We start from the raw sequence: 27,808 nt of genomic DNA, 5'->3' as shown, positions 1-27,808 counted from the left end.
GCGGGAGGCCCAGAAGTACACAATGTTTTATTGAAAAAAGTCAGGCTTCAGCTGGCTGGTTCCATTCAACTTGGCTTGGTGGGGGTCCCCGCCCACAGGAGCTGAGTCAGATCTTCCTGCAGGCGGGCTGGGCCGGATCCCTCCCTCGTCACCCTTCCCCTCCTCTCTGATGGTGACATCCAAACAATAAATATGCAATAAATAGCGCTCCCGGGCCAGCTGCCTTCAATCCCCACATCAGCCCCCACCAGTCTTCTCCAGTCAGGACAGGCATCTTGGCGTGCTGGACGGGCAAGTCCCCGAACCTCTCAGGGTCCTGAGGGACCTCGGATCCATCTCCATGGCCAGGTCTGGGCCCAGGCTCCAAGGAGACCTAGTAAAGCTGGGTCCAGGGTGAGGCCAGGCAAAGTGGGGCTGGCAGGTGGGTGCTGGAGGGAGGCTGTGTGTTACCCTGGACACCTTCACTCTAGGCCACAAGTCTGTACTGGGCTCAGGAGTAGATGGTGATGACTTCACGGCCACCACCACGTACCAACAGCACTCGTTCGAGGCCCTCGGTCAGCACCTCCAGGAACTCCATGTCTGTGGGGCATCAGTCAAGGAAGCCACACCCAAGGAAACACGCAGGGAAGTCTGGCCCATCAAGCAGAGCTGGGGTACCCTGCAAACCCTCAGGGCATCCAGGGACAGGAGTGCCCATCCTGACCTCATACACTGCCCACCTACCCACCAAAGGATCCAGTTCTCATCACCCTCGCTGTTCTTGGGTGGGCCGGGCATGTTCAGTAGGACCAGGCGGGCGTCATGGGAGCGTGTGACAATGACTTCATTGAGCTTCACGGCCGTGTGCATGCGCCGCACATTAGACTGGTCCCTGCAGATAACGTGGCTGATCATGGATCCCACCCCTGGACCACCCCACCGGGCTTATCTGCCCACACCCCACCTCCGCCCCCAGGCCTGGATACGGCTGGGTCCATTTCTGCTGCACTCACGGCTTAATATGCACCAGTTCCCGGAAGTTGTCGGGCGTGTGGCTGGGGTCCCAGGGCTCCGTGGCCATGTACTTGTCCCGGGTCCATGTCATCTGGATCTTGTCAGTCCCAGCTGCAGACTCATCCTCCTCATCCGAGTACAGGCTCTCCAGCCGCAGGGCTGAGTGCCGGTCCTTGACTAGCTGGGCCTGAGGACAACCAGAGGAGGTCGCCTCAGCGCCGTGGGGGGCCAAGCTGGCCCAGCGTGATCACCCAGCCTCAGGGAAACAAGGGGGGCTGCAGTGAGTCATTCTGATGCTCCCACTTGATGGCCTCTCCCAAGGCAGGACCCTGCCCTGAACCGAGGAAGGTCACTGACCTCTCGTTCCCGCTCTGTCTTGGTCAGCCTCATCTGCCGCAGCATTTGGGAGCGCTGCTCCATCATCAGTGTCCGCTCGTAGGTATATGCAGAGATGTCGCTGTTGTGCTGGGGAGTGGGTGAGCCGTGAAGACCGGGCTATGGGGGTGGGGCAGGGCATCCACGGGGCTATGGCGGGCAGGGGTCTCACCATCTCCACCACCTCCACCTCTGCCTCGAGACGTAGGTGGTATAGGAAGATGGCCAGATCCTTCTTCATCTGGATGCTGTTGTCGTCCATCTGGGCCACCGTGAAGATGCGCATCCGGCATTTCCTCCAAACCTGGGCCACGGAGGGTGGTGGTTCAGGCGCACCCCCTCCCTGCACCGGCCCGGCCCCTCGCACCACGGCCTGAGCGCCTGGCCCACCTTGTGCTGGCGCAGCAGGAAGGGCAGGAGCATGAGCATGCCGCCGTCGTGGACAATCCACCACACGTCGATGTGGCCCTCCAGGTAGCGCTCATGGTTGCTGGGGTAGAAGGCGATGTTCTTGGGCACGAGCAGGGCCAGGTGGGCAGCCGTGGTGCAGCGCACAGTGTCTGGGGAGGAGGGGCACTGTCGATTGTCAGCCCATGACCCTCTGGCCTCTGCCCTCGCTTGACCCCTGGCCTCTGCCCTATGTGGTCGAGCCCAGGCCCTGAGTCTCACACACCAATAAAGGTCTTCCAGGCGCGTGGGTCCTCACTCTGTCGCCAGCCGTAGGGCCAGCCCAGCACCACGGTGTTGTGCCTCATGCCTCCCAGGCCGCAAGACTGGATGAGGTGGGCCAGTCCCTCCCGCACCTTGCTGGCCACCACCACCTGGCAGAAGCCCTTCACCTTCTCAATCTCCATCATGTTCTTGATTGTCTGTGGGGAACATACCCGGGTCAGAAGGCAAGGCCATCCATGTCCCCTCTGCTGGGTTCCCTGCCCAGGCCCCAGGGTACAGAGCTGCTTGGTGGTGGGGGAGGAGATGGGGGCAAGCTGCCCACCCAGAGACCATGCTTGCAAGATGGAACCTTCATACCCACCTGGCTCCCGCTCTCAGCTCTCGCCTGGCTGGCCAGGACTGGTCCCCTCCCTCTCTGCACCAGCTACAGCCCGGACATCTCCAGTCCGGTTCAGGGTCCTCCCACCCCCGACTCCCACCCCAGCAGTACCTGCTCAGCAGCCTGGGCCTCGCCGTAGCTCTCCAAGAAGCTGCCCTGGATGACAGAACCGACGATGGTCAGGCCCTTGCCAGCTTTAAGCTGGGAGGCGAAAGTGAGGAGCCGCGGGTACTTCACGTGAAGGTCCTCATCTAGCTTCAGCAGCACCAGTAGCTGAGGCCTGAGTGGCCGGATGGAGAGGTGGCCTGAGACTAGGGCCAGAGGTCTGCAGGGAGCCCAGCTCCCTCCTCTCTTGGCTCACAGGCCCCCTCAGGTAGCAGTGATCCAAGGGCCTGATAAGCAGGACGGCACCCCTGGCAGTTCAGGACAGGGAACACGGACTAGGGAGGGAAGCCAGCACCTCGTGACTCTCCCCTCTCACAGGGCCGCCCCCTGAGAACCTCGACTGCCCCCGCCAGGCCCGGGTGACTCACCGCCAGTTCTTGGTGTGAGGAGGGCCCTCCTCTAGCCGCAACAGGGCATAGCGGGCGGCACTCAGGGACAGGCCTCGGATCCCATCGCCCCATTCCTTCTCAGCCCTGCAGAAGCCCCCGAAGGCTGGTGAGTCCCCCCCAGGACTTGTGTCCATGTGTATGTAGGATGGAAGGGACCAGGCCCAAGTCACAGCCCCCCAGCCCCAGTGCCACAGTGGCTTAATGAAGGATGGCTCAGCTCTCCACACCCAACTACAGCCCAGCCCAGCAGCCCTGAGCACCCGAGCGGGTGGCACCCGCACTCACCCTTGGTACTCGATGTACTTGTAGATCATGCCAGCGATGAGCATGGCGACCAGGGCGTAGTACCAGGAGGAGACAAACATCAAGGCCAGGCAGAGGCTCATGCCCAAGAAGGACAGTGCCCTGGGCCAGAGATGGGGGAAGGGCCAGAATCAGGGAAAGACCTCCCAGACTCTCACCAATAGAAACTGTTGCCCAGAAAGTTCAAACCCCATCCAGAATGGTTTCCCACAACCTGGCTCAGGGGCCCAGCTGGCACATACCAGTGATAGTACTTGAACCGAGGCCGCCAGTTGGGGGTCCTCAGGAGTGTCTGCACAGCACAGGCGAGGTTCACAAACAGGTAGCACATCAGGAAGAACCTGAAGCACAAGGAGCAGCTGGGACTGAGCAGCCCCCTTGGCAGCCAGGTACCTGATGTCCCGGACCCTCCCCAGGCTGGGCCTAGATGAGGAGCAGAGACTGTCACAGCTCTGCCCTGCGTGGTCAGGCGGGTCGTCTCAGCCTCACTTCGCCCACACCAGGGCCAGATGTGGATGGGACACTGCGCTGGGACCCGCAGAGCCTGGTCTGAGGATGTTCCAGGCAGAAGGCCAGGGGGCTGTGGGCAGGGGGAGCAGTTGTGGAAGAAGATGGTGTAAAGGAGAGTTCAGTGCCTGGATACAGCTAGACAAAAGCCAGGCCTCTGGCCTGGGAGACCAGTTGGATGAGGGGCTTTCATGAGTGTGGGGAGAGGGGGTCAGAGAACATGAGGAGGGCCATTTTGAGTCACTGCATTAGAGACACTTGAGGGACACTTCAGTGGGTGTGGGAGACCAGGACGGAAGAGGCCTACTGCATGAGCCCCCCAGGAAAGACAGAGGGCTGAGGGGAGTGGCTGCCCACCTCTGCCCTCAGCTGGTGGGTGAGCAAGGACAGACAAGAAGGCAGGAGGGCTGATGAGACAGGGCAGGGACTCTCATGGTAGGGGCAGTGCTCAGTCCCGTTAGGGTTGCAGGAGGAGCAGCCACAGCATCAAGGCTGAGACGCATCCTGACATGGGCGGTAAGGGGCCACCACCCAAGAAAACTGCAGCAAGGATAGTTTCAGGTGTGGGTGAAGCTGGGCGGTAACAAGTGGAGGTGTGTTGGGGGAACAGGAGAGCACTGACTCTGGCAGGCCTGGCTGTGGCTGGGGGCACAGCTTTGGGGCGAAGGGAGCTCAGTCAGTCCTACAGGCTGCGTGGGGTGGTAAAGGGTGGCTCGGATGTAATGGAACAAGCAAACGGAGCACCAGCTGTGGAGCAAGGTGTGTGAGGTGGGGCAAAGTGGCCCTGGCACTGGCGGAGGTGAACAGAGCAAGGACACGAACTGCCCCAGGAAACTGCTGCGTGTTTGCCACCTCCTGCAGGGCACTGGCAGATTCAAATGCCCAGCTGACTCCAAAACTTTAAAAGCAAGCAACTTGCAAATAGGTGGATGGGACAGTGGTGCCTCATCAAAGGTGCTGAGACTGCTGCTTGCCCTGTCCCTGCTCTGGGGGTCTCTCACAGAGGCACAAGGGACCTACTGGTCTCTTTAAAACATCTGAGTAAGCACTGGAAGGCAGAGGTTCAGAAGGCTGAGCTCTGCCAGGCAAATATCCCCCAACAGCCTGACCCGTCTCCCAGTTGTGCCCTCAACATTAGACAGGGTCACAGAGGAGTTGCTGGGCAGGGCTCCTGGCTAGGGTGTGGCTGAGGGTGCAAGGAGACTTTCCCAGGACCCTTGCCCTGCCCTGGCCCCCAGCTCACATGGATAGAATGGGGGCCACCATGTCCAGGGAGGCAATGAGGATGCCCAGCTCAGCGATGAGTGCTGTCAGGAGGAGGGCCCACGTCGGTTCACCATTTGCCTTGCCATGGCCGAAAACCTGCACACGCCAGGGGCAATGGGGTCAGAAGCGAAGAAGCTGGATACAAGTCACAGCCTGGCCTCCATCATCTCCAAGTCCCTCGGGCTCAAGTCACAGCCACACCTATCCTGACAGGTACTCCGCCCTCCAATTCCCCAAGTTTCTCCGTTGTGAGTGAAGACAGGCCTTGGGGCTTCTGGGCCCAGGCAGTTCTGCCAGCAGCAGCTCTCCATGGATGGCTGCCTGGCCCTGGCCCTTGGCAGGATAACATGCACCTGGATTGACTGTCTACTTCTCTCCCTGGCCAGTGTGCATGACTAGGAGCACCCAGATGGTGGGGGACTGTAAGAAGCTCACCCGGAGGAAAGGGATGATGTTGTCCTTGGCGATAGCCTGCAACAGGCGTGGTGCCCCAGTTAGGCTCTGCAGGCCGGCACCGCAAGTGGAGAAGAAGGAGCCGATGACGATGACCCAGGGCGAAGGCCAGGCTAACGTGCCCACCACCAGGTTTCTGCTGACACCATCGCCATACCTGCAAGAGCCGGGCTCAGACCATGCTCCATACAAGGAGCCCCCAAAACCCTGGCTGGGGCTGCCCAGTGTGAGGGTTGGCAGGGGTCAAGAAGGACAGCTACAGGGGCCAGAACTCTGGCCCTCAGCAGAGGCTAGTCCACCAGCCCCTATCCTTCCAGCCCAGACCCAATCTGATGTCAGCATCCTCTTAGAAGCCAAAGTCCTGGTGGGACTGACCCACCACTGACAACCAGCAGCCTGAGGACATGTGTGGGACCACGAGTATGAGAGGGCCTGCCTGGGGTCTGGGCAGCAGAAGCTGAGCCCACAGCCACAGGGAGGGGCCCAGCTCACTTACTTGTCCCGGAGGACCACACCCTCGATGCAAGCGCCGAAGAGAACCACGCTGCTGAAGTCTGTAGCCGCGTCAAGGAAAGCTGGACCTCTGTTGCCCCTGCTGTCCCCACTCACTCCCCACACAGGGCCCCAGGGCCCCCCTCGCCCAAGTCTCAGGACACCTGCAGCTGAGGTTTCATGTCGGGCACAAACAAACCCCTTGAATGTATGCATGTGTGTGAGGGGTGATGTATACATGCATGCATGTGTATACATGTCTGCACATGCCAGGTGGTGACTTAAATACAAGGAAGTGCCTCCTGCCTGCGCACCCCCCTGCCACAATGCCAGGCCTAGGAAAGGATACAGACAAGGGAAGTGGTAACAATGGCCAGAATGGTCCCCACTGGGATGGACTTCTGCGCGTCTCGGAGGTCCCCAGAGCGGTTGGAACCAGCCATGATGCCTCCAAAAACAATGAGACTCCCTCAGGGGCTCCCTCGGGAGTGGGGGCAGGGAGCGTGGGTGGGCAAGAGGGCTTACCTGTTACTGAGGGGAAGAAGATGCCAACCAGCACAGTGAAGGATGTGGCGATGTCAGCCACCACGTACAGGGGCAGGCTCTCCTTCAGGCCAAGGGCGTCCCTGGAGGGCAGCCCATGCTTCTCCACGACCTCACCCTTCTCCAGGTAGGCGCTCCATAGGTTTTCTGTGGGGGCAGCTGCATCACCACTGCAGCCCCAGGGAAGTCTGGGGCAGCCCAGCCAGGGGCTACAGGTGTAAGAGGTTCTGGGGGCTCAAGGGGGTGACCTCAGCCTGATGGCTGTGGTTTCAGCCACAGGGCCACTCTGGCTACAGGGAAGGACTGGCTGGCTGGAGTCTGGAAGGTAAAGGTGGCTGAACCGCCACTGTCGGCCACTGCCTGCCTCTGAGACAGAGGCCCTTTATGGCTCCTGTGAGAACTATCCCAGGCAGGGTCAGGGGCTGGTGGCTGGGGAGAGAGGGGCTGCCAGAACTTTCTGGGGGGCTGCTGCAGGCCTGGGACACTGGCCAAAACAGGCTCCGTTCAACCGAAATTTAGCTGCCAGGAGCTGGGCTGAGAGGACACTGCTGGGCTGGGAAGGCAGCCAGAACTGCCTCCCGTTCCTGAGCTGGCCATACAAGGGCGGCTCTGTGCTACCCTGTCCCTCCATGCTCGTTCCCTCCTTCTGCTCTGCTGCGGGGGTGGGGGGCGGGGGTGAGCAGGCGGAAGGGAGCACACACCCTGGAGTACACCAGCAGCTGCACCAGGGATGCCGGGGATCTCAGTCACATTGTTGAGCAGGAAGTAGGGGTCGCAGGCCTCAGCCGTGAGGTTGGGGCTGTGGCAGAAGAGGCTCCAGAGCTGGGTGCCCACTGTCTCATTGTCTACCACGGTCGTCTTGGCGCAGACATCAAACTGGTCCCGGGACAGTGTCCTGTTGCCCAGCATACATACTCTGTGGGACATGGAGGAGGTGAAAGCATCAGCAGCTGCTCAGCCCAAGACCCCAGCTTGCTCCCCATCCGGCAGCCTCTACAGAGAAGGCCATCCATGTAGGCAGGATGTCAGTGTAATGCCTGGAGGTACTCCCAGGTTACTTACGGAAACACAGGAGGGTCAAAAATAGATTTGATGCCTCCAGCATAGATGGAGAGGATGGAGATGATCACACAGGCCAGGAAGAGTGAGGCAAATTTGTTCACATACTTGACACCAACGAATACCACTAGGGTCATGAAGGTCAGGAAAATGGTCCCATATACCCGCATATTGTTCAAGGTGGCACTCGATGTGTCATGAGTGCCTGTTGGGTAAAAAATGGCGGCTGGAGGGGCAATGTAGGTCTGAAACAAGAAGACAGATAAAGGAGGTTCAATTTTCCTATGTGGAGTATGTGCTTAGTCACTCAGTCACGTCTGATTCTTTGCAACCCATGGACTATAGCCTACCAGGCTCCTCTGTCCATGGGATTCTCCAGCCAACAATACTGGAGTGGGTTGCCATTTCCTCCTCCAGGGGATCTTCCAGACTCAGGGATCAAATCCTCATCTCCTGCATTGGCAGGCAGATTCTTTACCACTTAGTTACTTGGGAAGCAGTGAATTTTATGTGAATTATATCTTAATAAAGCTATTATTTACAAAAAAGAAAAAAAAAGATCCGGACACAGGAGCTGAACTGAATAGCTAAATAGAAGTGGGATAGTTTGAGGAACAACAAAATAAATAATGATAGTATAGGATTACGAGCCAAAGAATAAAAATAAATATCCAGGAGTCCATACTGATATAAATACATGGTTGAATAAATAAACAAATGGAAAAAGGACAAATTTCCTTATAGAAGAAATCCAGATAATAAATGTAGGAACGTCAGAAATAGTAAAACAAAAATAAACTCCCCAGAATATCCAGGAATAGGCTCCATGCTACAGACAGAGGATCTGGAGGTGGAAGTAGGTAGGCAGTTCCTCTAAACATCTACTGTCTGTATACCCAGGGGCGGGCACTGGTTAGCCAATCCTCCCCATTGCCCCTCCCGCTCATTCCCCACCACCAGGGCAGTCCAGTGGGAGGCAGGAAGCTGAGTCAGAGCACACTTGGGGCCCACAGAGAGGGTACTGACCTCCCTGATTTTGTTAAGATGATAAGATGGATCTGAGAGGCCTTGGCACAGAACCCTGGAGGAGACAGAGCTGCCCAGAGCCCACATGAGCCCGGGAGACAGGCTCTGCATCACCACCAAGATCCATCATAGCGTTACATGCAGTAGTTCACAGACCACCTGCCACAGCTCAAATATTGCCTGGGCAACTGGAACATCCAGGGCCAAGGTGAAGACTGCCAGGCCCCTTCCATGCCCGATCCAAACTGGGAAAGGGCTGAAGGGGACACTGGCTTGAACAAAGATCTTTCTCCCTCAAAGAGGCCTTCCTCATTGTAAGCCGTAGATCTGGGCCAGACGTGAGAGTAGCATGAAGAGCCTGGGCTTATAGGAAAGGGGCTGTTCCAACAAGAACAGAAATGGCCAGGACTTAGCCTGACTCACCAGCAAGATCTCAATGGCCCCTAGGATGTACATGGCTGCCGCAAATGTTGTTCCCAGGTAGAAGCACAGGCCCACGGCACCTCCAAATTCCGGCCCCAGCGAACGGGAGATCATGAAATAGGAGCCCCCAGCTACAACAGAAAAAAGCATACACAGATCAAGGCTGGTTTTTCTTCAAGAGGGTTAGGTCTCCCATGACAACCCTTCACAACCATCCAGGGGCACAGGGACTGCTTTTCCTATTCACAAATGAGCAGAAGGTTTAGATAACCTTGCCTAAGATAGCATGGTTAATAAGTGGCCAGGCTGGGGGTGGACCTGATTTCATTTGACTCCAACACACAGCATGGGCCAGTGAGATGACTACTCTGCTGGGGCAGCTCTAGGTCCACAGCAAAGCCTCAGTGGAGTTAGGTCAGTCCCCACAGACTCCCCTGGCTGATTGTGTCCCATCTTAGCACACCGCACACCCTTCCCAAGGGCTAACTCTGTTAGCTCACCCTCCAGACCAGGGAAGGGACTGTATTTTATCTAGTTTTTTGCCCCTAGGGCCAGCCACAGGGTAATTGTCCTGGCTGACTCTCCGGCCCTGAATCTGTGCTTCCATCACAGTCTAACACCCCTGGCAAGACTGAGTCAACCCTGGGCCTCAGGGCCAGTGAGGGTGCAGGCGACAAGAGCCATCCCATGCTTCTGGTTGAAACTGCTCCTGATAAAACTTATCTGTGAAAAATCTGGGAACAAGGATCAAGAAGCTTTAAAAAGGCTACTCCTTTTCACATTATAATCCCACCTCTAGGACCTTCTCCTATTCATTGGAAGGACAGATGTTGAAGCTGAAACTCCAATAGTCTGGCCACCTGATGGGAAGAGCTGACTCATTTGAAAAGACCCTGATGCTGGGAAAGATTGAAGGCGGGAGGAGAAGGGGACAACAGAGGATGAGATGGTTGGATGGCATCACCAACTCAATGGACATGAGTTTGAGTAGACTCTGGGAGTTGGTGATGGACAGGGAGGCCTGGCGTGCTGCAGTCCATGGGGTCGCAAAAAGTCGGACACGACTGAGCGACTGAACTGAACTGAGGACCCTCTCCTAAGGAAACTGCCAGGGGCATGAACAAAGATCAGTGTGCAAGACTGTTCATGACAATGTTTACAACAGTGAAAAAGCAGAGAATAGGAAAATAATCACATAAATTAGATAATATCAGTCCTGTTTTAAAAAACCAAATAAACTGTTTTCAGCATGTGAGATACATACACACACACACACACACACACACACACACACGCACACACACAGAGTTTGGGGAAAACAATATATCTCAATACTTTATAAGACCCTAAAACCATGGACCAAAAGGCTAACTAACAGTTATGAACTCAGGTTGGTTGGATTACGGGTACTCTTCAATTTTTTTCTACATTTTTCTATACTTTAAATCCCTCTTCTGGTAAACATATATTGTTTTTTCCCTATTACTTTTTTTTTTTTTTTAATTCATCTATATTTGTTACAACTTTTTAAAGCAGAATGTGACTTGAGCACTGCATTTCCACTCACAAAACTTGCTCCAAGTTACTTTTCCAGCGGCTTTACAACATGCCTGAGCAGGCTTATAAGTTTGCTACTCTAAACAATATTTTTCTTTGGAAAACAAGCCCTATGTACGGACAGCGAATCCAATCAAGTTGGTTCAGCTTAACACACTAACTTCTAGAGGCCTGGCACATGCAGTCATAACTACAGGGGATGGAAGTTTTAAAAAGTATATCCCAGAAGATGAAAACTTGCTTTAACAAGTGTTTCTTTTAAACATCACGGTATATACTTCAGAACACTTCAGTGACAAAAAATTTTGGTCTACTAAACAATCCGCTTGATAGCTAAACACTTCAGACCACAAAGTTAACACAGGTTACACACACACCTTACAACAAACGTAACTACTTCCATCTGTTAAAATAAGCCAACATGAAACTAGGAAAAAACTAGCTCTGCTTTAGTGCTAAAAGTATCACAGTATCACACTTAGTATAAAGAAATCTTATCCTCCCCTTATGTAGTTACCATGCCATACGATTTTTAAACGTTAACAAAAATAAAGAAATACTTGAAAACATATTAGAGGGAATGGAGACAGAGTGCTGAACACACAGCCAAGCGATCCTCAGGCAGCGCTTAGTCTACTTCTTCCATGCGGGACGTGTCGTCGTCTCCTTCCAGGGGAGGCATTTCCTCCCTATTACTTTTATATTAATACTAATAAAACTGTTATTTGAAAAAAATAAAAAAGGATTCTAACACAGGAGACAACGTGAATAGCCAAATACCCAAAGTGGAATGGTGCAAGCAAAAAATTAAATGATAGTACTAAGATTATGAACCAAAGAATAAAATAAGTATCCAGGAGTCCATAGGGAAGGTATAATAAATACATGGCTAATAAATAAATAAGTGGAGCCTCTGAAAACCAAGTCCAGTCTCATCATCCTGGTGGGAAACCCTACAATCCATAGTGTGGGCCAGGCTCATTGACTTGGGCCACCAGGAACGCCCTATCATCTTCTTTATCAGCCCCAGCACCCCCTTTAAAAAATTACTTTTATACTAAAAACAAAACAAATCCCAAACAAATAAAACATAAAACAACAGCGATCTCAAATTCTATCAGGCAGGGATGCTCCTAAGTGGTGACACTTTCATGGAATCAAGGACTAAGACCCCACCAGAAAACTGTCTGGGGGCAGGGAATGAGTGTTCCTGGGCAAGTCAAAGGGGATTCTGGGCCCATTCCCCACCTCAGGCCTGAATGGCATGCACCCACCTGGAACCACACCATTGGTGGCAATGGCGCTCATGGAGATGGCCGTCAGCAAGGTCTGTGGGAAGGAGGGCAGAGGTGAGCAGCTCAGCTGGGCGGGCTCTGTGGGGCAGCCGTGGCCCTGCCCCACCACGATACTCACACAGCAGCAGCAGATGAGCACGATGAGGAGGGCCTGCAGCACGCCGGCCGTGCCCACCATCCAGGTCAGCCGCAGGAAGAGGATAACCCCAAAGATGTTCTGCAGGCAGGGCAGGTACACCCCCATGAGGGTGCCCATGCTGGGTGCCTATGGAGCAGGACGGGAGAGGGGAGACGGAGCATCAGAGGGGCCCCTCATTGCTTGGCAGTCCCCACCTCCAGGGTATTCTGCCAGAGAACAGGCTGGAGAAGGACATCCCAAGTGGAGACCTGGGGATACAGAGGGTGAGCTGACTGGATGTCTGTGCTGACCTTCATTAATGAAGAAACAGTGGGGAGTGGGAAGGTATAAAACCTGATTCTTTTCCAAACCCCATGTGCGAGCTTTTGAGCCTCACCTCCCCTTCATGGTCCTGCCACCTTCCCTTCCTCTCTTCTTTCACACTTCCAGAAAGTGAGGTCTATATCAGACCTCCACTTTCTCAGCCAGCAGGCCCTATGTTACCCAGGCCAGAGTCTAAAAAGTTGTTCCTGACCCCCCCTCTCTCCAACACCTCCATCCAGTCCAGAGGAAAGTAAGTCCTACCCAGTGTGCCTCTCAAGGTGCCCTGAGATCAGTCTACCTTGCTCCCCTGATGCTGGGGCGCTACACCTGGGGCACCTGGCCAGTGACTTCTTATGCCTGTCCGCCTATCCATGCTCCAGCCCACTCTGCTGCCAGAACAGGACTCTGAAAACCAAGACCAGTCGCATCATCCTTACTAAAACTCCTCTGCATTGTCTATACTGTAATCCAGTGTGAGCTAGGCTCCTTGGCCTGGGCCACCAGGCATGCCCCATACCTCTGTCAGTCTCAGCCCCTGACAACATCAGACCCTCAGAGCCTCTGAACCAGGGCATGTGCTAGGCTCTGCCTGGGATGATTATCCCTGCCTTACGGCCTGGCAAATTCCTCTTCAGTTAAACCTTCAGGAGACTTAACTGTTGCCTCTTCCAGGAAGTTTCCCCAGGTTGCCTTAGGTGGAGTTGGTACTTCTTCTTGCATCCCCTCAGCATCTGATATACCCTTCCATCACAGTGGTCATGACAGGTCATGGTAACTGTTCACTCGAATGACTATAGTGGGGTAAACTTGGCTTGTTCACTGTTCTATCATCAGCAGGCCCTGCAGGTGCTCAAAAGGTGCTCCTAAGCCCAGTGAGTGATGCCTTAGAAGGCCTCTGGGACAACCTATTGGGAAAGTCCTGCATATAAAGACTCAGGCTGGAGGGCAGGTAAGGAAAGTCTGTCTTAATGGGCACATCCAGGCAGGATTTCTCAACTACCTAAGGGCAGAGTAGGGGCTAAACAGGAGGCCAGGGCAGATGCTGAAGCACAGAGTTAGGGCTGGTGCCTTCTTGAAGAACTGAGCCCACATAAGAACAGCACTGAGTAGTGGGGTCCTAAGAGCTTCCACCAGAACCCCCAGCAAAGCCTGCTGCTGTAGAGCTGGGGTGGGAGAAAGAACTCCGTGGCCACAGGAACTCTTCTCCAGGGCCCAGGCCGGGCACAGGATCTGTGCACAGCCTAAAGGACCCCAGAAGGGCCTGGGAGGGCCCCAAGTAAAAACAAATGGTCCCTCAAGCTGTCCTGCACAGAGTGGGTGACGGATACCCCTCATGTGGGTTCTGACTGAGCCCTTCTCAGAGGCCCTAGACCACCCACTGGATAGTGGCAGCTCCCAGCCTCCCCATTCAAGGCTGAGTCACTCTGGGAAAAGGGGCAGTATGGGAAAGGGCAGGGCCGGAAATGCTTTCTGCATCTCTAAATAACCTCTGGCAGCCTCAGAAGGTCACCAGGCCACAGTAGAGTGGCTGCCATGGAGAGGCTGCCTTGGGTCTTGGTGTGGTCTGACTGGAGGCCCACCCTTCCGGCTTTAAGCTTTTCTTTTCTGAGGCCCCTGCTCACACCCGCCTGGGTGAGGACCACAGCTCAGTGGCCCCAGCTCCCTAGCTTTCTGCTGATTTGCTGTGGACTTGACAAGGCTCCTCCTTTCTCCATGAAACACCTACTAGCGCTGGGACACTCAGCCATCCTCTGCATCTTTAAACCCAGGGCCAGGGGAGCTGGCAGGTAAGCTTAGGCTGGACTCCAGCATCCTCACAGGCTCTACATAAGGCCAAGGGACCACAGCCCTTCACCAACCCAGAACACCTTGTTGAGATGTACTCTAGCCTTTCTTAGGGACCTTTTTACTCCCAACCACTGGCTTCCTGGACTTGGCCTGAAAGGACAGAGAGGAGACTCTTACCCAAGGATCTCACCCCTCACTGCAGGGCTAAACAGGGATAGCTAGAGATAGACAGAGTTCTCTGCTATCTGCAGTTCAGAAAATATCATCAAAATCACAACCAATAGGATAGAGTGGGGGTCAGGTCTGTGTGACCCCAAGATCTCAGCTGTCCTCTCTCAAGTGTGGGCTGGGTTGCCTCCGAGAAGAGTGACATGAGGGGTGCACAGCCACCTGGTCCTCACCTCCTCTCTCCTCACCCACCTCAGTAATCTCAAAGGCAAAGGCAATCTCAAGGGCAATCTCAAAGACCTGCCCAAATCTCAAGGGCAGGTCTGAGACTTGGGATGCGGTTTATTCCAGCCAAGGGCTCCTCCTGCCTGTGCTGACCTCCAGCAAGAGGTCAGCTAGTGCCAGACACAAGCTCCTTTCGGGTCACAGCTGCTTCCCAAACCTCAGGGAGTCAGGAGACATGGAGAAAAAAGCTGCTTTGCCTCTAAACTGAATACATCGGGGGGAAAAAAACAACCCAGCCTTCGGTTAAACAGCCCCATCACACAGGTTAGTGGTAAAGAACCCACCTACCAATGCAGGAGACATGGGTTTGATCCCCGGGTCGGGAAGATCCCCTGGAGGAGGAAATGGCAACCCACTCCAGTATTCATGCCTGGGAAATCCATGTATAGAGAAGCCTGTCAGGCTACAATAGGGTCGCAAAAGAGTTGGATATGACCAAGCGACTGAGTAACAACAAAGTTATCCTGAAGAGAGGATGACTGGAGGGCCAGAGTCCTGGAAAGTGAACAGGGATAAGACTAGGAGAGAGATAGGGAAGCCCCAGGAGGCAGTGTTTTACTTCTATCACCCTCAGTTGCAGCGCTCAAGGAACCCAGGGGCTGTTGGAGAGGTCTGCCAGTGCAGCCAACAAAGAGAGGGGCAGAAGGGTTTAGTCATCTGCTCTAGGTCACATAGCTCCAAGGTTCCTAGTTCCAAAGGTAACACCCTTATCCATCCTGATGGGATGCCAGTGATCTGGCATCCTACGCAGTCACATACCTCACAGGAAACCCACAAGTCTCCCAGTGTTATGTGTTGACCTTGTTTAGCTCAGTCACCTTAGGCAAGTTACTTAACATCTTTGACACTCAAGTTTCCTCACCTGTAAAGTGGGGATGATAATAGAAACTGCCTCACAGATTTTTTGTGAGGTTGATACGCAAGAACCCTGGCCCACTGCTTAGCATGATGCCTCACACACACACACACACACACACACACACACACACAGGCCTAAGTAAAGGCAGTGGTCGCTCCCACCATTATTTCTGAGGGCCTCCCTCATCCTCTGCCCTGAGGGGCTCCTCCTCAGCCCAGCCCTTGAAGCCTCCTTGAGGCCAAAATACTCAGTGCCCATCCTCCACGCTTACCACACCTGGCACCTACTTCCCTGGGATGCTAACAGCTACATGGGGAAACTGCCAACTCCATGGTGTTGACTCTGTCCTCCTAGGAGCAGCCTCTCTGTTGCCCCTGACCAGCTCACCTTGGCTGCTCTCCGACGGGCACCCTCTCCACTCTCAGCCTCCTCATGCTCCTTGGCGCCCTGTGTGAGGTTGGTGTAGCTGACGAGCTTGCCCAGAAGAGATGACACCTTTGGCCGGATGTCCAGCTCTTCCTGTAAACAGAGCCACAGGGCATTCTGGCAACGGGCCCAACTGGCACCAGGCTACCTGTGTGTAGCCAGCAGCCTGGCCTCTGGTCCCTTGCCAAGCCCTGAGGCAGGCTTGGGCTCCTGCCTGGGGAAGCCCAAGCCAGCCAACTGGGCAGGTGTGGGTGCCCCACCCCAGCACTCACTTCTCTCTGCCCCACCTTGGCTCAATCACTACCAGCCCATTTGCAAAACTACCTGCCTCAGGGGAAAGGGCAGGGCAGACAGGCGACTGGCACACTTCATCCTGCCTGTTCTGGCTGGCTACCTCCCAGCTATGAGTAGGCCTCTGGAACTCACATCTGTGCTCAACAAATAGACACCCTAGTGATCCCAGGGAAACAAAGAAATTAAAAGAGGAGTCAAAAGAGAGATGTCTGGGACAAGTGAAGTCTCTCTTATCTGCCCAAACTCTGAACCTCCTGGATGGTCTTCCCCACACCCTGTGAATAACCCACCTCAATCCCCAAGGTGGGATCCTAGCCCCCTAGCCCATCTTTGGGAGGGACCAAGTCAAGAGGCCTCCCAGGGCTCAAGATATGGCACAGCATCTAGCACAGCTTCCTGAGCACTGTGTCTCTACCTGCCTGTTGCCCACATTTAGTTTTTCCCTATCAATCAGCTCCTTTCTGACCCTACACACAAGGAGAAACTGGCTTGGAGTAAGAAGTGAAGATGCAGGTCTTTGCAAGTCTATAGAGACTGAAGAGCCTATGAGACTTCCACAGAATGTGGGTAGATGTGGGTCAGAATTTAGGGGCCTAAACCATGACTTCAACCCAGAGCCAGCTTCTGACTTGAGTCTGAAAATGATAAAATTCAAGGCCAAAGTCACAAAATTGGGAATGTTTCCAGAGAGAGATCCACTGAGGTTACAGATATGGAGAGAAGGGGCAAATTCAGTGAGAAGCACCAGGTCTTGGTGAACTTGATGGGGCTAGAGTTGGAGGAGTCAATCAGGAAGGACAAGGAAGAGTTCACAGGAGAGGGAAGAATTGTGGACTGTGAGAAGTCCCAGATGTGAAGGAGACAAAGGAAATCCTGGGTTAGAAATCCTGAGAGGTGGTGACCTTGCTGAGTGGCTGCATGGAAGTCAAAGGTAAACACTCTTGGAGGTAGTAATGAGGTAGAGACCTCTGGGAAAGCAGTTTCAGTTGAAAGGGCCAAGAGAACCGCAGCTTGGCTGCCAAGCGAGCGAGACAGACAAGCGGAGACTGGAGGAGGAGCCCAGACATAAAGAGGCACAACACCCAGCCGGCTTGCTTAGCTAAGGCTTAGGTCCTGACAGGTCCCTGCGCGCCCACACCCATGGCCCAGAATGGCTCCTCAGCTACCTCAAACAGTGCCAGGTTCCTGTCATGGTAGTCACTTCCTCTGGAAGCCTCCATGGGACAAAGGAAAGGGCTGCTCTCTTTATGGTTGCCATGTCCTGTAGAGAGAGAAAAACAGAATCCTGTTAAGGGACTGCCTACTGAGCTCCCAGCATGCACTTCTTCCCAGCAGGCCTGCTGTCATCTCTGTGGAGCACTTTAGGGACCAGTGTAACAATACTGGGCCTCAGTTTCCCCAACATACCCTGTCAGCCTCCTTGAAAGAGCCAGAATTGGCAGACTGGCCAATGATCAAAACCCAGCGTAACACTCATCTAGCAGGGGGCACAGGAGCCCCAGACGCATTAGCTCAGCACTGTTAACACCAAGGGGCGGAGTCTGCGGCAGAAGGGCGTGGCCCAGTCAAGGCCGGCCTTCAGACCACCCCTGAGACTCACAGTCCCGTTTTTTTCCCCAGCCCTTCTGGAATACCCAATGTGCACGGTGCCAAGGGCTCAGTGTCCTCAGGGCTCCCCCAAGAGCTACCCTCCAGATAGAGAAAGCCACACAGGGCGCCTTCTGCCGCCATGATCAGCCAGCCACCTGCTAGCCACCCCATCATGCACCGCACAGGGGCGGCATTCTTGAGGGCGGCCTGAGGCATGCCGGGAGGAGCAGCAAGCAGGAGACTGTCCAGTGTACGGAAGTGGGCGCCCAGAGCTGTCTAGGGTCATCTGGGACAGCCCTACAAAAGCCTGACCCCGTGGGTGTGGGACTGGGCAAGGACTGTAGGCAGGACTCGCTTGTTTACCTCCCTGTCCCCAGATACCAGCCGCTTGCCAGAGACTAGGCGAGTGGCCAGTCCCCACGTCTACCTACCCCCCGGGCCGATGAGGTAAGGCCTAAGCACCAAGGAGACCTCATAGAAAGGAGCCAAATGCACCTTCTTTTAATATAGCTGCCTCAACACTCAAAACTGGGCTGCTTTTTCTGGCCACCCAGCATTCACTCTTTCGTTTTCCAAACCATTGTGAGTCTCAATGGGTGACATTCCCAGCTTTCCATGAAGCAGGCAGAAGACACCAAGAGCCCTTTTCTCGTTGCTAAGGGAGAAAAAACCCTGCAGTTTGGAAACTGTGGTGGCAGTGACTGAAGGCCTCACAGCTGACATCTTGGTTCAAAGAAGCCACGTTGGTATTGGATGGCAATGACTACAGCAGCAGTGTTGGCCTGGTGTCCTGTGATGGAGGTGGCCAACAGAAGTGTCTTCACGGATCCAGACTAGTGGGGTATTCTGGCCATGCCTGGTTTTGTGAGAGCTACCTGGCAACCTTCTCAGGTTAAACAGCCCCCAATCCATTTCTCTTGTTTGCAGCTAAAAATACTGAATGACACCTCTTCCATTTGATATGTCCTCTTGCCATCAATATGAAACTTAACTTCTCTAAGCCAACAATCACTCAATAGGTGCTGTGCTATGGATTCTTTACTGCCCCAAGAGACTGACAGGTAAAGCATGTTGATGACAATTTCTGGGGCAAAATCAGCTGTTCCTTCCCACAGGATGTAAAAAGAGTACATCACCTTCTCTAGGAACCTGGACTAGCTAAATAAGTGAAGCAGCTCAGCACCAGAAGCTACAAGTATGTGTGTAGGTCAGTGCTAAGGGCAAAGTGGACAGAGATAGTGAGAGGTGAGGCCAGCCTACAGAATCACGTTAAAGCCTCGGGGTGGGAGGGGTGGTCATGTAGCTACTCAGACACCCTAAGACATTTGCTGTGCCCTTGATGCCCAGTATATGGATGGTCCTTCAGTAAGAAGTCACTGAAAACTACTCTTAGATTTTTGTGACAAACAAAAATATCTTCCCTGAATAAGTCAGAGGCTTTATTCTGTCCAAAAAAGGCAACTATAAGAGCTCATCTTGTTTCCCTTTCTGCCTTGGCTGCCAGGAATCTCTAAGCTAAATTTGTTTCTTAGATCCAGTCACCATCTGCCTCAGAGTCCCTGTCCCTTTCCTCTGCATGGTTTTGATCTTTCTTACAGTAAGAGTCCTTTGGGGAGGAATTTTTGTTGTCTGTCTCTTCTGACCCTTCTGTGGAAGCAGGTTGAAAGTAAAGGATAAATCATTTTAAACTCCTGCATTGCAGCATTCCCCCCCCTCCCACCACCATTGTCCAACCCTAACCTCGCCTCTCTTAAGGACTGCATTAGTGTCTAGAAAACACAGAGCTGAGCACATAGCAGTCCCCCCAAAATGCCTGTGGATGGTCCTGCAAGACCCAGTCAATCCCTTGTCCCTTCAGCCATGATGCCAGGGCAGCTCAGAGCCCTTCCAAAGGTTACCTTTAGTTCTCATAGCAATACTCCAGTAGGTATCATTTACCCTCTTTTCGTAACAAGGAATGCAAAGCTCAGGTTCAGAGGCAAAGTGACTCAGTGAGAGGGCCAAACTTGGGTCCCAGGATCCCCTAGATCCAGGTGAGAGCTGAGCTGTGGGTTCCCTACTCCTGCTTAGGAACCCCTTCCATCCCAGGAGGCATCCCAGGGTTGCGGAAAGGCCACAACTAAAGAGTGTCTGGGGTTTGCAGTTTGGCCATGATGTGTGTATCCAAGGCTCCTGGTGCTCAGTGGCCAGAAGCCAAGCTTGGATTCTGTGTGACGCAGGGCAACCTGCTTACCTTCTCTGTGCTGCCTTGGTTTCTTCTCCTATGAAGCAGAGCTAATAACATCCACTCTTCCAACTGCCCAAATGCCTCAGAAAAGGGACAGCCTGGTGCCAGACACCCAGCAGGGATTCCATGGAGTTCCCCAAAACCACCCCAGTTAAGGACAGCTCCCATGGGATTGTGGGAATTGGGGGGAGGTGGGGTCTAAGCAGTGCCTGGGTATCTGTACTGCCGTCAGCTATTCCAAAAATCCCAGGGCAGGTCTGGGCATGCCTGCCAGGCCAAAGCTACTCAGATGCCACCTGAGACCCTTGGTGAACCACAGCATGAAGACTGGGCCTGGGGGCTGCCTCTGAGATACACACATATGTGTGTTCTGGCCAGCAGCTGTGAATGCGCCAGCTGCAAGCAGGGATCCAGGTGACACTCCTGGTATCCCCATACAGGTATCTGCCAGGGGTACTCCTCTAGAACCTCTTCACCCTCTGCCCACAGGCCACGGTGGGCTGGATGAACAGGTCCATCTATGCCCTTGGACCAGAGGTATGGGCCTTGAGAGATTCAGATAACCAGGCCGGCAGGGGGGAAGAGGGGTCCCATGAGATGGCCCTCAGGGTCACTATTTGTGTGCCCCTGACCCTTTGCAGCCCCCAACTAGAAGGATCATAACCACTCACCAGGGTGCAGAATGTCCCCCATACTGCAGACACAGTCACGGATCTGGCTGAAAGGGAGGAAGAAGAGGTGGGGGGGACAGTGGGAGGAGCTGGCCCAGCCTGGAGGGACCTGGCAGGACTCAGCCAATGTGAAGGAGCCAGTTCCCTATAGTCCCCTGTGAGAGGCCAAGGCGGAGCCTGAGGCTGGGTTTCGCTCTGCCTACCTGCTGGTCCAAGCTGATCTTAGGGATGTAGCCCAACCCAGCCTCTGGGGAGAGAGCCTCCAAGGGCTAACAGAGGAGCAGGGATGGCTGCCGGCTATTGCTCTGTTCACTGGTACCAGGCTGGGGCAGGTGCTGGCAGGGGTTGAGGTGTGCACACCCTCACAAGCTGTCAAGCCTGTTAAATTTCCATGATGTCCAGCAGCCCATGCCACTGCGCTGTGCCATCTCCACACACAGGAGTCAAGTGACACACACAGCCATCACCCACATGAAGCATGGATCACCTCAGTCAGGTCCCCATCAGAGACAGATCCAAGTCAGATCAAGATAACATCACCTGACATATGCCACCAACACGCATGTCCCCTGCAGATCTCCATCATGGTCAGTAACAGAGCAAGCATTTGTCATCAGTCACATCACCGTCCTCATCACCGTAGCCCACAAGAATGTGCTATCCTGACCCCACTCTGGCTCTGCGGTACTCCACAGCTGTACACTTGCACGAGCACAACTACACATGCACATGCTGTGGCACACACACACACACACACACACACACACACACACACAGGTTCTTGGAGTGTTCACACAAGAGTGAGCCCTGCGGTACTCCACAGCTGTACACTTGCACGAGCACAACTACACATGCACATGCTGTGGCACACACACACACACACACACACAGAGGTTCTTGGAGTGTTCACACAAGAGTGAGCCCTGCGGAGCTGTACACTTGCACGAGGACACACACACACACACACACAGGTTCTTGGAGTGTTCACACAAGAGTGAGCCCCCCCCCCCCCACACACACACACAGAGGTTCTTGGAGTGTTCACACAAGAGTGAGCCCTGCAAGGACAGGGCCCTGGGGAAAGAGATGGTGAAAGTCAAGGGCAGGCACCTAGGAGAGGGAAGCCGGGTTTACCTTCAGGCCCAGTTTAACAGCTAGGTTAAGAGTTAGGACTCTGGAATCTCCCATCCTGATCTGAATCCCCTAGAGCAAGTTACATAACTACTCCATGCCTCACTTCACTCCTTCCTAATCGAGAGTAACACTACCTATCCCAGGGCGGGAAATTAGGAGGATTAAACTAAATTAGGAGGAGTTAATTCAGGTAAAGTGCCTAGACAAGCCTGGTCCCGTGTGAGTGCTCCACAGGTGTCCTCTGTAGCTACAGATGTAAGCTGGGATCCATGTAGCACTCAGGCAGTGCCCCACAGACCCCTTCAGGCTTCCCTCCGGGGGGACTGGGGTGCTGGGCGGCACACAGAAGGAAGGAGAAGGGGAGGGGAGCGGAGGAGAGAGAGGGCTGTTTTAAGGAAAGAGATGCTGAAGCACAAAAGTGTAGGCGAGACGAGAAGAGGTTAGGGGCGGTTGGCAGGAGGTGAGACGACTGGGGTCCCGCCTGGGGCTGTCGCTCCCAGCCGGGAAGAGCCAGAGATGGAGGTTCGGCTCTCTTCGCGCCGCGGGCGGCCCCGCTGGCCTGGCCACGTCTGCAGCCCCCGCCCGCGGCCCTCAAGGGAGGAGCTGGGGCGGGGAGGGAGGCCCGACCGCTACAGCAGGCGCCGGGGGCCCAGGAAAATTGTGTCTGCGCGCGAGGAGTTGGCGACTGTCTAGCGGCGAAGGAGTCTAAGAACTAAGTTGGGCCCTCATCGACGTGTGCGCGCACGGCCCGGCGTCTGTGCGCCAGCTGGCCCCGCATGGCCCGCTCCCCGCCCCAGCCCGGGACCCCACCGGGCGGGCCCTCACCGTCCGCGTCCTCCCGATCGGTGCGCTCCCCGTAGTCCACCCAACTCAGACCCTCGAGGTTGTCATAATCGCCGCGCCGCGGCCCGTCTACCGGCACCACGGTGAAGTGAGGCATCCCGCGCGCTTGGCCCCGCCGCGCCCGCCGCCCCGGCCGCCTGCCCGGCTGTCGCCGCCGCTCCGGGCCGGCGCGCCCCGCCCGCTCACATTCCTCCCCGCTGCGCTCACTTCCTCCGCCCGCCCCCCGGGCCGCCCCTCGGGGGCGGGGAGCAGGAGGGGCTCGGGGCCGGCTCCTCCCTGAGGGGGGGCCCCGGAGGAGTGAAACCCCCGGGGGGGCAGTACAATTCCATGCCCTGGGGAGGCCCGATTCCTGTGTGACCTCGGGTGGTGAGCCGCCGTCTCTGAGCTTCGGATGCAGTGCTTGTAAAATGAGGAAATGCTCTTGGGGCTGCTGAGGGCTCCTGAGGTGGGGCACGAGGTGAGCTTTCGGCCTAGTGAGCGCTCAGTGACGTTTCTGTGATGCAGGGCCGGGGAAGGGTAGGCAGGAGCGCAGAGCTCATTCAAGAACCGCCCAGGGGCCTTCTCAGCACCCTATCCCCATTTTCATCATCCCTGTCTTTCATCTCTCCTCCGCGTCCCTGGAAACCGAGGGAGCCCCAGGAAGATCCCATCCCTTCGCCCACCCCACAGTGCCTCTCTGTTGGAGGCTGCTGGGGGTATCCGTGCCCTTTCACTAGAGGCTGCTTCCTTCTTGGAAGTAAGGACACCCATTCCCCTCGCCCAGCCCCACGGGCCTCTTCAGACGCTGCATTGGATTCTTTAGCCAAGTTCTTTCATCTCAATTTTGTCTTTTTCTGTCTCACCTCCTGGGGATTCCTTTTTGTTATTGTGCAGTCGCTAAGTCATGTCCGACTCTTGGAGACCCTAAGGACTGAAGCACACCGGGCTGCTCTGTCCTCCACTATCTCCTTTTGCTCAAATTCATGTCCATTGAGTTGGTGATGCTATCTAACCAAGCCATTTATTTTTTTTTTTTCATTTATTTCTTTACTCTCAATTTTCTTTCACTTTCTATGCCATTGCTTCAGATAAGTTTATTCAGGTGGCTTTACTTTAACATCTTTATCTTTCTAGACCATTCTTTCAGCATTTTCTCTATCAGAAAACCTCAGTGCCCACCTCCATTTTTTCTCCCTTTTATGACTCAGAGGGTTTTAGAGTATCAGAATTAGTGGTATCTTTCCAACCTACCACAGACTCTGCATTCCCTGACCTTTGTCTCTGGGATGGGATCAGGAATCAGTCTCTGGGCCCTGCAGGAGGACCTGGGATCTGACCTCTGTTCTGGCCCCTACCCAACTCTCATCCCAGCCAAGACCTGTTGCTTTGGCCTGTCTTTCATGCCACATTCAGTTGCCCACAGTAGCAGCCTTCCAATGAACTCCCTGCTCATGGTAGAGCCATCTCTTCTTTTTCTTTTAAAAATATTTACTTATTTATTTGACTGCACCAGGTCTTCATTGCAACATGCCAGAACTTTAGTTGCAGGCATGCGAACTCTTAGTTATAGCATATGTGATCTAGTTCCTTGACCGGGGATCAAACCTGGACCGCCTGCATTGGGAGTATGGAGTCTTAGCTACTGGACCACCAGGGAAGTCCTAAGAGCCACCTGTTTTGAAAAGAAAGCCCAAACTCTTCTCTTGGCCCACAAAGCCCTGCTCCATCTGGCCCCTCCAGTCTCTTCAGCTTTATCTGTCCTCATCCTCTGCCCCAGCCTCAGCCTTTCTGGCTTCTTTCACTTCCCCAAACTCAAGGGGTTTCTGTGCAACACCTGTGCCTGACAAGATGCCTTTCTACCCACCCACCCCCACACCCATTTACCAAACTCCTTTGTATGGAGGGGGTCTCAGCTTAGAATACTGCTTCTTCTCCAGAAAACATCTCTGAAACATACCCCACCTTCCCACCACCCCCACTTCATCCTCCTGTGAGGCACTTTCCTTTCATAGGACTCACTGCAGGAAGAAGTATGTTGGTGGAGATCTTTAATGTTTCTTGTGTGTGGATTTCACACTGGCAGGACCATTTCAGTCTCCTCAACTTGGTATCTTCAGTCTTGGCCCCAACACATTTTTTGAATAAAGAACGAACAGGTGCCTCCTCCTTGGTCTTCCCTGATGCTCCACAAAATCTCCCCATAGTTCTCACCTGGCCTCTCGTCTCAGGGGTAGGGTCAGGTGCTATGTGGGGAAGATAGGCTACTATAGTCCAACTGAAACCTTAGACATTACGAGACTCTGTAGCTAGGATACAATTTCCCTCATACTATTGACTGGTTAAGTAGCCTGCACCATCAGGGTACTCATGGGCAAAAATAACAGGCAAAAAGAAACAGACATTTGACAAGCACAGACATTTCAAAAGAAAACATCTTAAAGAACAGTCTTTTGGACTTTGTGGGAAAAGGCGAGGGTGGGATGATTTGAGAGAACAGCATTGGAACATGTATATTATCATATGTGAAACTGATCGCCAGTCCAGGTTCGATGCATGAGACAGGGTGTTCAGGGCTGGCGCACTGGGATGACCCAGAGGGATGGGATGGGGAGGGAGGTGGGAGGGGGGTTCAGGATGGGGAACACATGTACACCCGTGGCTGATTCATGTCAATGTATGGCAAAAACCACTACAATATTGTAAAGGAATTAGCCTCCAGTGAAAATAAATAAATTAAAAAAAGAAAACATCTATTGGGGAAAGGATCAGAATACATGGATCAAAAATTCAAAATTAGCCTAATAAACATATTACAAAAGATAAGGTAGAATATTAGCCATATGAAACAAGAAAGTATAAAAAAGAACAAGCAGAGGGAACTTCCCTGGTGGTCCAGTGGTTAAAAATCTGCCTTGCAACGCAGGTAAAGTAGGTTTGACCCCTGGTCAGGGAACTAAGATCCCACATGCTGCAGGGCAACTGAGCCTGTATGCCACAAGTACTGAAGCCCGTGCACTCTACAGACCATGCTTTGCAACAAGAGAAGCCACTGCATGGCAATAAGAGAAAAGCCCCTGAGAGTGGCAACCAAGACCCAGTGCAGCCAAATAATAAATAAATAAATATCTTTTAAAAGAACAAGCAGAAATATAAGGTAGAGAAAAATATAATTGTCCCAGTGATCTATGGCTTCATAACAAATTACCCTAAAAGATAGTGACTTAGAGTGACAATCAACAGAAATATTTATTTGCTCACAAATCTGTAAACTGAGTAAGCTTGTCTCTATTCCACATGGCATCACTTGGGGCTGGAGGATTCATTTTGAAAATGATTCATGGGAATTCCCCATGGGTCCAGTGGTTAGGACTCCATGCTTCCACTGCCAGGGGCCCTGGTCAGGAAACTGAGATTCCACAAGCCGAGGGGCATGAACAAAAAAAAGATGATTCACTCACATGACCAGTAGATTGTTATTGGCTGTAGGCTAAGAGCTCAAGGGGACTGTGGACCAGGGACACTGGGTCCTTTATATGTGAACCTCTCCCTGGGCAGCTTGGCTTCCTCATAGTACAGTGGCTACAGTCCATGAGTGAGTAAGCATCCTAAGAAGCAGGACAGTCTCCTGGGCCCAGGGCTGGATGGGCACAGCATCACTTCTGCCATATTTTACTGGTCAAGCAGTTACAAAGCCCAGATTCAAGGGGTGGGCAGACATAGAATCCATCTTTGGATGGGAGAAGTATCAAAGAAATACAGGACCATGTATAAAAATTACCACAATGGTATGTCAGACAACACAATAGGTGATCTAATAGCAGAAAATTTTCATTGAGAATGAATCCATAAATTAGAAAGACCAAGTTAAGGAATTCTCCCAAAAGAAGAAAAAGAAGAGAGAGAGATGAGAGAGAAAAAGAAGTTCTAGTATCTGCACAATAGAAATTCCAGAAAAAGAGTAGAATAAAAATGGAGAAAAAGTGCAACATGAATGAACCTTGACAACATTAACTGTAGGAAACTAGATATAAAGGTCACATATTATATGACTCCATTTGTAAGAAACATCCAGAACAGAGAAATACATAGACACAGAGAGCAGATTGGTGGCTGGGGGAACCACAGGATCAGGTGCAACTGCTTAATAGGTAGAGGGTTTCCTTTTAGGATGGTCAAAATATTTCGGAACTAGATAGAAGTGATGGTTGTATGACATTGTGAATGTACTACATGCCACTGAATTATTCACTTTATTTTTAATTTTTTTAAACTTAATTTTTTATTTATTTGGCTGTACCAGGTCTTAGACACAGCACTTGGGATCTTCATTGCCGTGCACATGCTTTTATTTGCAGCATGTGGAATCCAGTTTCCTGAGCAGGGATCAAACCTGGCCTCCCTGGGAAGTCCCCTGTAATTTGTTCTTTTTCATTGCTGTGTTCTCTTCCATGGAGTTAATACCACACTGTTGATTTCTCTATTGTTGGGTTATTTTTCAGTTTGAAATTACTAAAACTATTGCTTCTCTAAATATACTTGTTCATGTCTTTCTGTGCACATGTGTGCAGGCCTTTCTGTTGAGTCTTTAGGGGAGAAAAATGGTTAAATCCTTGGGTACATGTGTCTGAATATTCATTGGAAGGACTGATGCTGAAGCTGAAACTCCAATACTTCAGCCACCTGATGCAAAGCTGACTCATTGGAAAAGACCCTGATGCTGGGAAAGATTGAAGGCAGGAGAAGGGGATGACAGAGAATGAGATGTTTGGACAGCATCATGGACATGAGTTTGAGTAAGCTCCAGGAGCTGGTGATGGACAGGGAAGCCTGATGTGCTGCAGTCAATGGGGTTGCAAAGAGTCAGACATGACTGAGCAACTGAACTGAACTGATATGTGTCTTTAACTTTAGTAAATAATGTGGAACAGTTTTTCAAAGCAGTTTTGTCAGTTTACACTGCCACCAGCTGGTTATGAGAAAACCTTATGCTCCACATCCTGAATAATACCCTATTGTTCATCTGTTGAATTTTAGTTATCTTTTTCTGTGACTTTTATTTTGCATTTCTCTAGTGACTAGTAAGGTTGATAGTCTTTTCATTTTCTTATTGGCCACTTGGATATCCTCTTTTGTAAAGTTCCTTTGCAAATGTCTTGCCCATTTTTATACTGGCTTGTCTGTCTCTGGATATATACCTTTTGT

General features: G+C 53.0%; 1 protein-coding gene across 2 annotated transcripts; it reads right to left on the bottom strand.

The window, feature by feature from the left end:
* Positions 1-7: 7 nt before the first annotated feature.
* On the bottom strand, positions 8-22,813 carry SLC12A4 (solute carrier family 12 member 4). Of its 2 annotated transcripts, none has more exons than XM_043437197.1 (24): positions 22,610-22,813; positions 17,329-17,423; positions 15,830-15,961; positions 12,019-12,165; positions 11,880-11,934; positions 9,049-9,179; positions 7,603-7,844; positions 7,242-7,456; positions 6,523-6,687; positions 6,347-6,445; positions 6,002-6,059; positions 5,488-5,662; positions 5,030-5,148; positions 3,522-3,620; positions 3,262-3,381; positions 2,956-3,060; positions 2,534-2,702; positions 2,045-2,240; positions 1,762-1,931; positions 1,544-1,675; positions 1,354-1,461; positions 996-1,183; positions 741-874; positions 8-582 (listed from the first exon to the last, which is right to left on the bottom strand). In XM_043437197.1, exons 1-24 carry the CDS (start codon positions 22,722-22,724, stop codon positions 491-493), a joined length of 3,261 nt encoding a protein of 1,086 aa, XP_043293132.1. In that variant the 5' UTR covers positions 22,725-22,813; the 3' UTR covers positions 8-490. The 2 variants fall into 2 exon arrangements, with proteins under 2 accessions (XP_043293132.1, XP_043293133.1); XM_043437198.1 differs by lacking the exon at positions 22,610-22,813 and adding an exon at positions 20,651-20,687.
* Between the last annotated feature and the right edge of the window lie 4,995 nt (positions 22,814-27,808).

Source organism: Cervus canadensis, chromosome 18 (assembly GCF_019320065.1).
Source record: "Cervus canadensis isolate Bull #8, Minnesota chromosome 18, ASM1932006v1, whole genome shotgun sequence".
Taxonomy (NCBI): domain Eukaryota; kingdom Metazoa; phylum Chordata; class Mammalia; order Artiodactyla; family Cervidae; genus Cervus; species Cervus canadensis.
The sequence above is the reverse complement of the archived record's forward strand: the minus strand, read 5'-3'. Positions and strand labels throughout refer to the sequence as shown.